The sequence below is a fragment of the Anastrepha ludens genome, chromosome 4 (genome assembly GCF_028408465.1).
Source record: "Anastrepha ludens isolate Willacy chromosome 4, idAnaLude1.1, whole genome shotgun sequence".
Lineage (NCBI taxonomy): Eukaryota > Metazoa > Arthropoda > Insecta > Diptera > Tephritidae > Anastrepha > Anastrepha ludens.
In genome coordinates, this window is record NC_071500.1 from 13,938,059 (window position 1) to 13,953,895 (window position 15,837).

A 15,837-nucleotide genomic window follows, 5' to 3' on the forward strand; every position below is an offset into this window, starting at 1 on the left:
ATTATAGAATTCTTACCGGTATGATATGGGTTCACATTTTCGTCAACAAGGCGCACCTTGATTATCTCTTATACTTTCAAAAGCGGTGGAAAAGATCTAAGATCTGCACTCAAGGGAGTATTAAGATAGGGAGGGTCAATCCACAACACATTGAATTATATCAAACACGAAACATAAAGACAAAATAGATCGCCGAGAGTGCAAAGATTTTAAATGGATAAGCAGGCATCTAGAATTATAAAAGTATTTACAGCCATAAAAACGAAGCTAACGTAGAGCACAGCCAAAGCAAACTATTTGGATAAGTTCAATTCGAGTTATACCTATGCCAGGTGTAATAAGGTCTCCAGATGAAAGATGGATTCTACTCTAGAACGAACAAATAAAGTTGAGAGCAATTTAAGAGTATAAGGACTTGCGAATTCTGTACTGATGCGCACTACAAATCCTAACAAGGCATAAATAATGTAATCAGCAAAATCGAATTTTGCGTTAAAACTGCTCCTAAGTTCTGATAGTTAATTGACCGATTCCAGACACCAATTAGAGATAAAATAAACCGTCTTCAAAGGAGAAAAACACTTGACGAATGTACTCGTAAAGTGAAAGCAGATCGGAATATTTAAGAAAAGTTGATTATCTTAAAGCAAACCAAGAAACACACATTTCGGAGCATTTGTGAATCGGATGAGGTTCTTACAGTAGAATATGTAGACCAAATGAGAAACTTATAAGACCAACTAAATTTTTTATGGAAATAAGTTTCCGTCCTTTCTTAGCCAAAGTTAGGAATTATTTAAACAATTAAATTAATAGATGATATTAAGTGAAGTATGTGTCATTGGAACCTACAACTTTACTCCATCTTTCAGGCAGCATACGGATTCCTCTAGCGAAAAATTCGAGTTCTTTTTACTTGATCCAGAGGGGGTTGCCACGTCACTGCTTACGCAGATGACTTGGCGATTGCCGTTGAAGGCAAATACCCTAACACGCTTATGGATATTCTGCGCTCTAATATGTCCACACTTAGAAGCTGCACTGAGAGCAGGGGACTCGGTACAAACCCCGCAAAAACTAAAATAATTCTGTTTAAAAAGAAACATAGGCTCCCTATAAGCTCCTCGCTAATTTTTAAGTGTGTGGAGATTCCTTTGAAAGAGAATGTCAAATACCAAGGACTTATAGGTAGGTAGGTGAAATGGTTGAAGTGCACCTGGCACTCCTCAAGTAGCACTGAAGCGCCGTTTTGATACCATTATGAGACCTCCAACAGGCAGATATCAAACACTTTTAGAATAAATGAGGTAAGACTTATAGGCCTAAGGCCCTTGGCCGAGTCGTGACCTCTCCTCCCTGCCTTGGGTATAAAAACAACCCTCGTTTTCTTCCAGTTGGTGGGAACGTGATTAAGAGCGATACACGCCAAGTAGATTTCTTGCAGGACAGGAACTACCGAGTTACTTGTTTTCTGAAGCATCACAGGCAAGATACTCGAATCATCAGAACCAGGAGATTTGAAAGGACAAAAACTATTTATTGCCCACGTGATTCTGTCAACTGAATAAATTCCAGGGAATCATCGAGTAGCCCTAGAATGGGGTAATAGAATTTTCCGGAAAGTAATTATTCACCAGGATAGTAAAAGATTCTTATGCAGATTCAGCCCACTCCCCGTCCCCTTTTTTTACAAGAGTTCTGCAGGAGTGGGCTCTCGAAAGGATCTTGCTTAGCCTGGCAGAATTCTTCAGGGATTCAATGGACTCCTTCCAGGAGTTGCGTTTCGCATATTTAATGACTTTTTTGTAGTCATTCAAAATTACACGGACATTTTTAAAGCTTTTAGTTTGGTAGCATACGTTAAAAACCATCCTAATCTTTTTTTTTTTCAAGTCAGTCAGCGTCTTGGTCCACCAGGGAGGAAAGTCTTTCCTGCTAAAAGATACTGGACAAGCCACTTTGAAGGCCGTCTGATTGGATCGCAACAAGTGTTCCACCTGATTGTCCAGTTGATCAGTGAATGAGTTGGAAAAAGTTCGCCTGTTCAATTTATTATTGAAAACCCTATTGAACAGAGAACAGTCAGTTCTTTTAGGGAGGAGATATGGTTTCCCGTGGAAAATTGATTTCGAAAAGGATCAACCTGTGATCCGAAAAGGAATTTCTCTGAGAAGCCTTCCAATTATCCACCCTAATGGCAGGCGAATTAGCCGAGAGAGTGATATCAAGAACGTCCTCCCAACCGTTTGATTTTTCCGATGCTGGAAATACAAACATGGGGGTGTTACCCTTGTTGACCTAGGACTTATATTAGACAGGAAACTCACGTGGAAACCTAATACTGAGGATAGAGTAAAGAAGGACAACGTTGCATTATATACTTTCAAAAAAGCGGTCGGTATTAAATGGGCGTTCACACCTCGTGTTACACATTGGCTCTATACTTCTGTAGTTAGGCCAGTTAGTTAGTTGTATATATATGGAATACCAAAGAACAGCTTTTTTATGCATCTCTGGCGCTTTAAGAACTACACCGAACAAAGCGCTAGAAGTGCTAATCAATTTACTTGCACTAAATCTGGTAGGGAAACACGTGACCGCCGAATAGTCACAAGCAAGAAATAGACTACTCCATTCCTAGACTCGCTTTCGAAAGGCTCTTCAAGGCGAGTATACCGTCATGAAGGGAGTGCCAGACACCAAGGCCATGGAGAAGGAGGGAATTAAATTTTTATACAGATGATCCCAAGCTAGACGATAAGGTTGGCTATGGAGTTTTCTCGAATGAATTAGGACTGGAACTATTTGCTCGACTACCAGACTACTGCAGCGTCTATCAGGCAGAGGTACTAGTGGCTACATATCTAAATACGTATGTCGTAACAAAAACGACTATAAATATATTCTCGGACAGCCAGGCGGCCATCAAATCAATGAATGCGGCTCTACTAAGACCGAAGGTTGCACAGGAATGCCAGGCAGCTCTAAATGATTTTAGTGACGTATTCAAGTTCAACCTTCTTTGGGTTCCGGGGCACAGAGATATTGAGGGAAGCTGTAAATGGGGTGAGCTAGCCAGAAAAGGTGCTGCTCTTCAACCGATAAGTGATAAAAGTACCATTGGAATACCTTTGGGCACGAATAAACAACATTAACCGAGAGGCCAATAGGTCATGGAGCGATTAAGACACATGTGTAACATCTAGGCTACTATGGCCGCAAATAAACAAGAAAAGGACAAAGGAATTGCTTAGTCTCTCAAGAGACAATATCTCGAATGTCGTGGCTCTTTTAACCGGTCAATGGTTATTTGGCAGGTATTGTTCAAAACTAGGAGTTTTCCCCATGAATATTGCGAAAGTTGCAGAGATGAGGAAGAGAAAGAAACAGTTGAGCACTTCCTATGGAATTGTTCAGCCTTAGCTAAAATCAGAGCAGATTATCTACGTAAATACTTTATTTATTTCCTTACAGAGCTGTCTGGCGTGGGGTTGCAATCAATTCTACGTTTCATAAGAGCCACAAAATGGTTCCACGAAGGAAAGTAAATGGGGTTCCCGTGCAGCACAATGCAGTCAGTCGCGCAGACCGAAAATGAAATGTAGAAAAAAACTTGACGTTTAGGTGTGGTTTACATTCAACATCGGCCCTTGAAATTTAACCTTATAATAATTTTTTTTTTTTTTTTTTTTTTAATTAAAAGCAAACGTTTTTGGTCTCGTAATTATTTTGTTTTGCCCACAACAAAAATTTGCGCGTTACTTAAATACCAGCAATAAATGCGGAATAACTTCGGTTATGAGATACCGTTTTAAACATATAATCAACAACACGATATTGCGTCATTTTTCTACTACTGCTGTTCATGTCACATACGATAAAATTATCTCCTCTGAACGAGATGTTGTAATATGTGAGCGAGGTTTAATATTGAACCGCAGCTAACTTATGTTAGCTAAAATAAACTTTCCTTTTTCTTTGGACGTCAACAGGTGTGGTCATGCAGAATATACTTTAACATAAGCAAACTATTAAGAGGAAGTTATTTCTAAATATAAGAATCTAATTAAAAATAAAACAGGAGTCACTGAACTGTATACCATTTTAGCAGAGAGTAAGAAAAAGTATTAACTTAATATTATATATTTTCAAGGAATAATAAAAATTATAACAACAAAACATTTTTTGGCGCCCGAGCAGGGACAGTCGGTCCAGTTTTTAAGTTGAACACCAGAATCAACCTAATATTATTTAAATTTTCTTAATAATTTTGTCTAATATGGATCAGATAAATGTACTTACAGAAATTCAAACGCATTTGCTCTGCGAGCTGACGAAGCTTAAAGAAAAGGCACATGGGCTGCGTCCGGAAACGCTGTCTCAGGGGTATATTAGGGTGATTAGTGAAAGAGTAGATCATTTATATACATCCTTTATAAAAAACCATGAACAAATAATTAGGTCTATAAAGGATGAGGGCGTGTGTGTTGATGAAATTCCATACGTGACTAGTGCAACTTTTGATAGCTTCGAAGACTTATATTTCACCTTTAAAGGGTTTTTGTATGATTCTATGCCAGCCTGCTCTACAGCTTCACCGGTGGCATTGAACAGTACATTTGTGGCTCCTTCCCATCGAAATGATACATTTTACAGTGACGCTAAATTACCGAAAATCTCCGTACCAAATTTCTCGGGTGATTATTTGGAATGGTTTTCCTTTCGTGATCTTTATACTTCTCTTGTGCATAATAACAGTGCACTCAGTAAAATTCAGAAAATGTATTATTTAAAAAATTGTGTCACTGGAGAAGCTGCACGTCTTATCAAACATATTTTCGCAACCGAAGCAAACTATGATCTTGCTTGGAAAACATTAGAGGATAGATTCCATAATAAGCGTGCTATTGTTGACACATGGTTAAAAAAGTTATTCGCGATACCAAAGTGCATTGTAGCTTCGCACTCAGCAATTCGAACACTTTTAGACACTACTAAAGAATGTATTGCTTCATTAACCAACCTTAATGTCTCAACCACAAATTGGGACCCCCTTATAGTCCATTTGACCATTCAGAAGCTAGATTCTGAGACGAGAAAGGATTGGGAAAAGTCATTACAGGCCTCCAGAGAGCTTCCTACTTTGGAACAACTCATTAGGTTTTTGGAGACATGCTTTCGTACTTTGGAAACTCTCAATGTAGACAAAACTCAAAAACTTAAGTCGGCGAATATTCCTCAACGCCAACTGGTACGAAATTTCAACATAACAAACTCAAGCAAAAGTGAAAACTCTAATTCTTGCTTATGTTGTAAGAAATCGCATCGCCTCTTTAAGTGCTGGGTATTTAGGGCTTATTCGCCCACAGAAAGAAAACAATTTGTTACTCGTAATTCGTTATGTCGCAACTGTCTTTTTCCTGGACATTCGGCAAGCGATTGCACTTCTAATCATACGTGCAGCGTATGTAATCGCAAACATCATACTTTATTACATGAAGTTTTTTCAGACTCACAACCTGCTGAGTCAGTCACTCCATCTCGTACTAAGCAGATACAAGGGCTCCATGTAACTGCTCCTTTCTCTTCGCAGGAGTGCAAACGTGAAGTTCTACTTGCAACTAATATATTATTTTAAAAATCGACACGCCTAATGGTGCTGTATCCGCACGAGCCTTATTAGATCAAGGATCTCAAGGCACATTCGTTACAGAGCAATTTATACAATTATATAAATTACCATGCCGTTCCACTTCTTTACAAGTGCGTGGGGTAAACACGCAGCAGAAAAATTGTGTAAAGAAATTAGCGTATCTTAAACTGTATTCCTGCGTAGAATACGATTATACACTACATGCAAAGGCATATGTCTTACCCAAGTTTCGTTCATATCTGCCACAACAGAGTTTTATTCCATTACAGCTTAGTTCTGATATTTCAAATATTCCTCTAGCGGATCCTGAATATTTCAAATCACGTTCCATAGATCTTATCTTGGGCGCTGATGTATATGGTTTTCTAATGAAAGACGCTCAAATAAAAACTGATAGTGGACTTATTTACCAAAATACTCATTTTGGATGGGTTATCTCCGGACCAATGTCAACATCGGTTAATATTGAAACAATAAATACACATCTTTGTCATATAGATGATCAGCTTAAGCGTTTTTGGGAGCAAGAAGAATTGCCAAACATAAGACCGCAATCTGCTGAAGATATAGCCACTGAACAACACTTCATTTCTACACACTTAAGGGATAACACGGGTCGATATATTGTATCGCTTCCTTTCCGAGCTGAGCTTAATGGGAAACCAGTACCAGAGTTTCATAATTCTCATTTAGGTGCTTTAATTAGACTAAAGAATATGGAGCGGGTGTTTGCCAGAAACCCAAACTTCCAAATTGCTTACCTAAAGTTTATGAGAGAGTATCAAGATTTAGGGCATATGGAGTTGGTTGGAGAATACCCCAAAAATCTTACTCCGCTTTCATATTATTTGCCACACCATGGCGTGGAAAAGCTTAGTAGCACAACCACAAAGCTGCGCGTTGTATTTGATGGTTCGAGTAAGTACCAAAATAATCGATCACTTAACGAGGAACTGGTGGCCGGACCTGTTTTACATTCCGATTTACACCAAATAATACTTCGTTGGCGTAGGCATAAAATAGCTATGTGCTCTGACATAGAAAAAATGTTTAGGCAAATTGTTGTAAACCCTGATCACCAACGTTTTCAAAATATTCTCTGGAGAGAATCTGTAAAGGATCCTATAAAAATATATAAATTAAAAACTGTAACCTATGGTATATTACAACTTCCGCTCCCTTTCTTTCTATCAGGACATTACAACAGCTTGCAAAGGATGAGTCTGATACCTACGCACTAGCTTCAGAAGTATTGTTACGCGACATTTATGTCGATGACGTTATAACAGGGGCAGACAGTCTTTCCGAGGCTTTTCATCTGCAACAAGAATTGTGTGCACTACTAAAGGCTGGAGGATTTTGTTTGAGGAAATGGTCTTCAAATTGCGCCGATCTTCTTCAATCAATCCCTAAAGAAATGAAAGAATTTTCTACTGCAGTATCACTTAGTGATGCAGATTTCATTAAATCTTTAGGATTACAATGGCATCCAGTGGGTGACTACTTTTCGTTCGTTGTTTCTTTCCCGATACCTGATAAAACTACCAAACGAAGTTTATTATCTGATGCATCAAAATTATTTGACCCCCTTGGATGGTTAGCACCAACAACCATAATAGCTAAAATTATGTTTCAAAAGTTGTGGCGTCTTGGTATTAGTTGGGATGATGAGCTTCCTAATTGTATAAAAAGCGAATGGCTCGAGTATCGCAAAGCGCTTCCTTGTTTAGAAAATATTAAAATTGACAGGTTTATAGGCACTTCAAAATCAAGGCGATGCTGTTTACATGGTTTTTGTGATGCATCGCAAGTTGCTTATGCAGCCGTGGTTTACTCGAGAACAATTATGGAAAATGGAGAAGTAGTTGTGCAACTGCTTCAGAGTAAGACAAGGGTGGCTCCCGTAAAATTACTCACAATACCTAAGCTGGAGCTCTGCGCATCTCATTTACTTGCCCAACTGGTAGATAAGGTAGTGAAATCTTTGCCGGAGTGTGTTGAAAATATTACTTTATGGAGCGATAGTACGACAGTTTTAGCGTGGATTAGAGCGGAGCCGATTCGTTGGACAGTGTTTGTAGCAAACCGCGTAGCAGAGATTCAGCGTCTTACAAACGTCAGCCAGTGGCGATATATTCCTACATCCGACAACCCCGCAGATTGTGCAACGAAAGGCATTCTACCAGACAATTTATCAATTCATCCTCTCTGGTGGCATGGCCCTGAGTGGCTACTTCAAAACGAGAGTGCATGGCCAAGTGATATTGACTATAGGAAGGAGACCACCCTTGAAAAACGAAATGTGGTCAACATCTTGCATATCAATTCTTCAAGTTATCCACAAATTTTATACAAATTTTCTACTTTAGGTAAAACAATTTCTGTGACAGCCTATATTTTTCGTTTTTATTACAATGCAACTTCACAACCTCGGCGCTTTGGAAACCTAACAGCCGCAGAGTTGAAATCGGCATTCAATCGTCTGCTATATTTGTCCCAACGCTACGAATATCATGAAGAAATAAAGCAATCGTTACAAACAGGTGAGCTACAGAAGAGCAATCCGATCAGGAAACTAAACCCTTTCATTTGTGGAGAAGGATTTCTACGCGTAGGAGGAAGGTTACAACTCGCTGATATACCTGAGAATATGAAACATCCCTTTTTGTTATCTAAGAAAAACCCTCTAACTCTACTTTTATTTACAGACGCACATACAAGAACGTTACATGGGGGTATACAACTAATGATAACTTTCATTAGGCGAAATTATTGGATACCAAATGCGCGTAGAATTGCGGAAACTGTATTAAAGCGTTGTTTGGTATGCTTTAGATATACAGCGAAAGTAGCAGAACAACTTATGGGACAAATTCCAGCGGTTCGATTGACTCCAGCGCGACCATTCTTACATAGCGGCGTCGATTTTGCTGGTCCAATTGATGTACGCCAATCGTCTCTTCGTAATGCTAGAACATCAAAGGGGTATATTTGTATATTTCTATGTATGGTATCAAAGGCAGTCCACTTGGAATGTGTCTCCAGTTTATCTACTGAGGCCTTTATCGCAGCTTTTCGGCGCTTCATTTCACGTAGAGGAAAATGTACGCAACTATACTCAGATTGTGGGACAAACTTCGTTGGTGCCAGCAGTCTACTGCACACCATGCATCAGCGCAACACAGCATCAATACCGGAAGACCTCAGAGCATGTTTTGCTAGCGAAGGCACAACTTGGAATTTTATTCCGCCAGCCTCTCCACACTTCGGTGGTTTATGGGAAGCTGGGGTAAAATCCACAAAATTTCACCTTAAGCGTGTCTTGCAAGACCGCGTTTTGAATTTCGAAGAGTTGACTACACTTTTATATCAAATAGAAGCTTGCCTGAATTCGCGTCCTCTTTGTCCGCTCAATGAAGATGAGGAAAACTGCGACGCACTTACACCAGGACATTTTTTAATTGGAGAACCAACTCTTAATATTCCTGATGAAAACTTACTTGATTTCGCTACTTCTGGATTAAGTCGGTGGCGTATGGTTGAACGCTTAAAACAACACTTTTGGCGTCGCTGGTATTCGGAGTATCTCAGACGACTACAAAGCCGTCCGAAATGGACCACTACTCGTATCAATGCTAAAATCGGCGACCTAGTTCTGATGTATGACGAAAGATGCCCACCTGGCAGGTGGCCTTTAGCGCGCATAGTTGAAATACATCCAGGACCTGATGGACTAACCCGAGTAGTCACTTTGAAATGTAAAGGAAAATTTTTCAAGAGACCTATTCGTAAAATTTGTTTTCTACCTAACGTGAACCCTTCCAAATTAACGGAAGATAGGATTGTTGAAGGCAGCAACGATACGGCTGTGAGTCGGGGCACAGCCATTCAACCTGGCGATAAACCAATTACCTCCAACGGCTCTGCTGGAAACAATTCTAATTTCTCCGTTTAGTGAAGTACTGTCGTCCTTGGGCCCGGGAATGTTCATGTCACATACGATAAAATTATCTCCTCTGAACGAGATGTTGTAATATGTGAGCGAGGTTTAATATTGAACCGCAGCTAACTTATGTTAGCTAAAATAAACTTTCCTTTTTCTTTGGACGTCAACAGGTGTGGTCATGCAGAATATACTTTAACATAAGCAAACTATTAAGAGGAAGTTATTTCTAAATATAAGAATCTAATTAAAAATAAAACAGGAGTCACTGAACTGTATACCATTTTAGCAGAGAGTAAGAAAAAGTATTAACTTAATATTATATATTTTCAAGGAATAATAAAAATTATAACAACAAAACAACTGCTTTAGCAGATATGATCATAATCCTTTCGGCCTCATAATTTTCCCGTGCGGTATAGATTTTAAGGTCGTCAGCATAAAGTAAAAACTTGGCATATGAGAACAGTTTTTTATGTCATTCACGAACAAGACAAAAAGCAAAGGTCCCAAAATACTATCCTGTGGGACGCCAGATGACACAATAAAGTCAGCAGCAAATGCGTGCGTATGTGAGTAAGTATGTAGGTATGCATTACGCTGTATGTGTATGTGTGTTTGTATGCCAATATTAATAAAGATGTAATAAAATGTTGAATAAGCCAATATGAAAAGGAATTCATACCTTTTTGTGTCGTCCTTGTCTTCACTCTCGTCCTCCATTTTGAAATGCGTTAGGTAATCCAATTTTCAATATGGCTACTAGACGAATGGCGTTGCGTCAATGACGAACGCAAACACGACGTCGCACGAAACAATTTCGGCTGCGGCAAGAGTGGAAAATGCTGAATTGAATTTTTATTCTTTTTGTTATTTTTGCTAGAATTTATCCAATTTTTAGACACTATTAGACACTACAACTAGATTTTTTTTTCGCAATTTGGCGTATGCTGATTTTCTTTACTGCTTTTGATGCGTTTAACCGAGATTCGCACAATTTTTTTCTTTTAATTATTCCCACATCGTTTCAGACGAGCCACGGTGGATATTACAATTTTTCACCTCATTTTTGCATATTTTTGTAAAAATGAATATTTAAATTGCGATAGGATTTATGTTATGTCCACTTTGAAGAAGAGTTCGAATTCGTTTATGGCGTACATGTTGTCCAAACGGCACGCAACTGCGAGACACACAAAAATTTTGTTTTATTAAAGTGATGGGGTAATGAAATTTTAAACACAATAAAGCTTAGGTAAGAAAATTTGGTTTAAAAGCTCAACATTTTTGTCATATTTTTCACTGCAGTTGTTCATTTTTTCACTCTCTAATTACATAGATATTTTCATTTAACGATTTTCTTGTAAATTTTAATCAAATATGTTGACTCATTTATCTGCACGTTCGGCTCGTTTCTGATCTCGTTTCGCAACTACCGCAATTTGTCCGAATGCAACAAGTGCAAAGGTAAATCTGCTGGATTTAGATTGGAAGAATTTGTCAAAAACACGTTAATTCACACACACACACACACTTGCACGCACATGCAAACAGCTACTCTCCCACTGCATGTGTATAGGCCACAAATACAGCGAAAAGTCATCCTTGTGTTTGCATTCACTCCTCACACATACATATACAGGTTTGATCATTACAGCGTGGCAAATAAATTCACTATTAAATACATGCAAACATCTGCGCTCATGTATGTGTGCTGACTGTTTTTATATTTACATTGTTTGCTCGCCTTCCATGCGTTCAACCGCCTGCAAGTATACTACGGTTGTGCAAATTACGTAAACTCCATTGGCCAATGCGCATGCTTAGCATTGTCATGCCGTTAACCCTCTAGGAAATTACTGACCACGAAACACCAATGAGTGCAGCAATGCAATTTCAACCCCTAAAATTAACGAACAGCATAAGTATAAAGCTACCTAAGTATAAAGCATTTAACACTACCCACCACATATTTGCCACTGACTAAGGACACCAAGTTTCACAGCGCACGCACATAAACATACACACACACACACACACACACGCACACTTAGTAACATAAACGCACTCATGTGCCCACCTCTAAGGTTAATTGAATAGGACTGATAAGCGTTGCTACATGCGCCCGTTATATTCCATATGGCAGTTGACAACCAGTTATCAGCGCCGGCTACACCAACTACAAAAACACATTTCGGCGCTCACATACGCATTTGAAAAGCGGAGAATGTTTGCAAGCAACAAAAACAATAACAACCAAATCATCATCAAAAATCCCTTTCACTGGAATTTCCTTTATGCAGCTAATAGCAGCTGATGCTGTGTGCAGGTGCCCCTTTGTGCGTCTCTGGCGCCAAGGTTATTACGGCGCTAAATTTAGCATCAGTTGCATAACTTATTACGAGAATTTGAATTATCACAAATATCGTTTGAATTTCGAATATTTATACCCGCGCACTTGTGAAAAAGGGTATTAAAATTTTTTGCACAAAACGGTTTTATTTAACAACATAAAAGAGCGGGGTTACATGTAGACAAATATTGGGTAGTCGAAAAAGTATTTTCGTATGCCAATAGATGTCGTTGGATTCATCTATCTCCAATGCTACCAATCACATTGTGTCATATCATATGGTGTTAGAAAGGTGACATTTTAAGCTTCATTTAACCAGAAAAAATTAAATTCGGAGAAGTTGAAAAAAAGTTATAGCTGTTCAAAAATGAGTGAAAATAATGAAGAAATTCGCTATGTTTTGAAATTTTTGTATAAAAAAGGGAAGAATGCCACGCAAGCCACCAATGACATTTGTGAAGTTTACGCAGACGATGTTGTATCAGTTCGTGTAGCACAACAATGGTTCGCTCGCTTCCGTTCTGGAAATTTCGATGTGAAAGATGCACCTCGCTCCGGTCGACCTATCGTTGAAAAAGTCGATGAAATTATGGAAAAGATTGACCAGGACCGTCATATAAGCTGACAGAACATCGCCAAGGCGCTAAACATTCATCATCAAACGGTTTTCAACCATTTAAAAAAGGCTGGTTACAAAAAGAAGCTCGATGTTTGGGTACCACATGAATTGTCTGTGAAAAATTTAGTGGACCGAATTAACATCTGCGATTCTTTGATAAAACAAAATGAAATCGAACCATTTCTGAAGCGAATGGTAACAGGAGACGAAAAATTGATCAAATACGACAATAATGTGCGAAAAAGATCATGGTGCAAAGGTGGTGAAGCTCAAAAAATGGTCGCAAAGCCAGGATTGACGCCTCGAAAGGTTGTGCTGTGTGTTTGGTGGGATTGGAAAGGAATCATCCACTATGAGCTGCTCCAGCCTGCTCGAACGATTGATTCTACACTTTACTGTCAACAACTGATGAGATTGAAGCAAGCAATCGAAAAAAACGGCCAGAACTCCTGCTCATCAAGCTCAAAGGGTGTCGCCTTCCATCAGGACAACGCCAGGCCACACACATCTTTGATGACTCGGCAAAAACTGGAAGAGCTTGGCTGGGAAGTTTCGATGCATGCACCGTATAGCCCTGACCTTGCACCATCGGACTACCATTTGTTTCGGTCAATGCAGAACTCCCTTAATGGAGTAAAAATTACTTGTCGCAGTTTCTCGCCGAGAAACCACAAAAGTTTTACACTGATGGAATAATGTCTCTAAAAGAAATGTACCAAAATGGTACATATTTGGTTTAATAAAGTTCATTATAAATATAAAAAAAAAGAGTTGAAGTTTGATTAGATATACGAAAAGAATTATTCGATTACTCAATATATGCCACATTGCTCAAAATGATGAAAGGAGTCGATTTAGTTATGTCAGTACGTCAGTCTGTCCGTCCATGTGTAAGATAACTCAAACAAAATTAACAAAAATTAATATAAAGGGAATTTCAAAAGACCTGCCTAGATGTTTTAAAATAAAAATGTAAAAAATTGTATATTATTTTTATTCACAATACGGCTCTTAACACTTATATGTAAAAAAAATACATCATTTTCGTTACCTTCAATATTCCTATGTCCCGAAATTCAGACTAAGGTACTCAGGTCAACCAAGGTGGGAAGGCTATTTCTGCTTTATTCCACCAGTTTAGAGCTCGTTGCTGTGTCTGAATTGCAGTTTGGCTATCCGAAAGAATAGCAGTATTGTCCTTAGAAGCGAAGTTTGCGATTATTAGCCTAAGAGTTTATTAAGATTAATAGCCCAGATTCCCTTATTGCCAAGCTTCCCCTATCCGCCTGCAAGACACTGCAATGATTAGAAAGCCGCACAGATTTTTCAATTCTAGGTCTATGAGAATACACGTATATAGCAGCTCCAACAGCACAATCCATTTTAGTGCCATCTGTATAGACTGTAGTGTCGAAGTAGTTAAGTGAGAATCCCTTACTCCATTCCTTCTGAAATGGAAGAAGAGTGCCAAAAATCCTGTTGACTGTTACCATCGAGATGATATAATCAATCGTCTACAAGGTAGGTATATTGAGTTTGTCCCAATAATAAACTGCCTTCTATGCACAAAAAAGCTGATTGGTATACAGTTTATTTGCTAGAGATGCCTCTATTGTCAGTTCCCTCGTGAAGCGCTGTCTCTGTAGAGTTGCCTTTGAGGTGAGTGTGTTGTGCTCCTGATATACGAGAGCCCTCTAGCGAACTTTTAATGTATATATCTAAAAGCCGTTCAAAAGTATTTAAAAGGAAGGTTGAAAGACTGATGGGCTTAAAGTCCTGCGCAATTCATGTCCCCTTCTACCTACCTTTGGGTGGAAGACGACGCTAACAAATTTCCAGCTATTTGGAATATAACCCAACACCTATGTAACATCTTAGGAAAGATCCCGTCAGGGCCTGGAGATCTCGAATGCGAAAATGATTTGATTGCCCATGTAACCTTTTTTTTGAGACTACTACTTCGGCAAATTGCTGTAGGTGATATCGGCGACGCCGGATTTCCCCAACGTCGATCTCGTAAGTGCTGCATCCCGAAAAATGAGTATTTAAAAAAAAAGTTTCAGAGATTCTTCCACTGCACAAGTCCAAGTAGCATCTGCCCCCCATTGACCCAAGAAGTAATTGGCTGGTCTTTGGATAAAATAGGGCTACGTCTTGCAAAATCTCTAGTAGATTCGATAGAAAAACAGAAATCGCTGCAGCTATTTTTTCTTGGCGGCCCTAGTTGCCTTCTTGTACTGTCTCCGACTTTCTCTGTATAATTGTCAAATACCTGTTGAGTAGCTGGCATTAAAATTTGATCCGGCTTCTTCCTTTAATTCTGAATACTCGTTGTTCCACCAAGGAGGATAGTATTTTTTGCTATATTCAATTGGAAACGACGTTTTCTCCAATGTTGTAACCCTACTCTCAATGGTTTCTGTGTGAGTGTGATTTGACGGATCGGGATACTTCCTATCCTGTTCTCTATTATTGTTTTAAACCCAATTTGTTCTAAGTGGATTACGACATGATAAATGTGAATCTATCTCAAGATGCAGGTCATAGAGGATCCAGCTATGATCCGAATGAGATTTTTTGCTTGAGACCCTTAAATTTTTTACCCTAACTGAAGTTTTTTCAAACAGTTTGGTTACGTCCAGTACTTTCGCCTATCCTCTAAAGCATTCCGTGCTTGGAAAGGTTAAAGTCAGAGTATTACCCCTGTGAATGGTACTAAGAATTTTTCAAATAAGTTTCAATACTTTTAACTCGTTGTGCTATCGTGTAAAATTGTGTATCTGCCTACTCCACAAATATCAAAGATGACATTAAAAAGGTATAACTAGAATTTTTCACTACTGACATCTAGGTGTCGCTTTTGAAAGACCCTTAATTCCAATGAAACTTAGTGCACATGTTATTGCATATCCAAGGTAGATTGGTAGTGAGAATAAGAAAAATTGGTCTACAAGTACACTCACCACCCATATAACGGTAATTTCCAAATTAATCAAAAAAGTTATAGTATCTGTTATAGATGATGCAAAAATATTGAAATTTCATAAAAGTGATAAACCCAAGAAAAAAAGGAATACGAAGAAGGAAAAATTTTGAAAAATGTGCAATCCACTCCCACTTTTGAGTAAATGTGAGTATCTCGATAGTGGCTTATTAAAACTCAAAATTTTTATACGCATTACTCTTTTTTTATTGAAACGTAACAAAAAAATAGCTTCACTTTTCACCTAGCCCAGCTTACAATCAATGTTTTTCTGAATAATTAAATG

The 15,837-nt window shown here is 38.6% G+C and overlaps 1 protein-coding gene across 2 annotated transcripts in view; it reads right to left on the reverse strand.

Annotated features, from left to right (window-relative positions):
* The window catches only part of LOC128859738 (circadian locomoter output cycles protein kaput), a 97,805-nt gene that overhangs the window by 25,133 nt on the left and 56,835 nt on the right, over nt 1–15,837 (reverse strand). The window contains exon 2 of one of the 2 annotated variants that reach the window (XM_054096793.1): nt 10,282–10,779. In XM_054096793.1, coding sequence (XP_053952768.1) covers nt 10,282–10,319 — 38 coding nt within the window. In that variant the 5' untranslated portion in view covers nt 10,320–10,779. Of the gene's footprint in view, nt 1–10,281; nt 11,171–15,837 lie in introns of those variants that run through there. The other variant, XM_054096792.1, reaches the window with a different exon arrangement.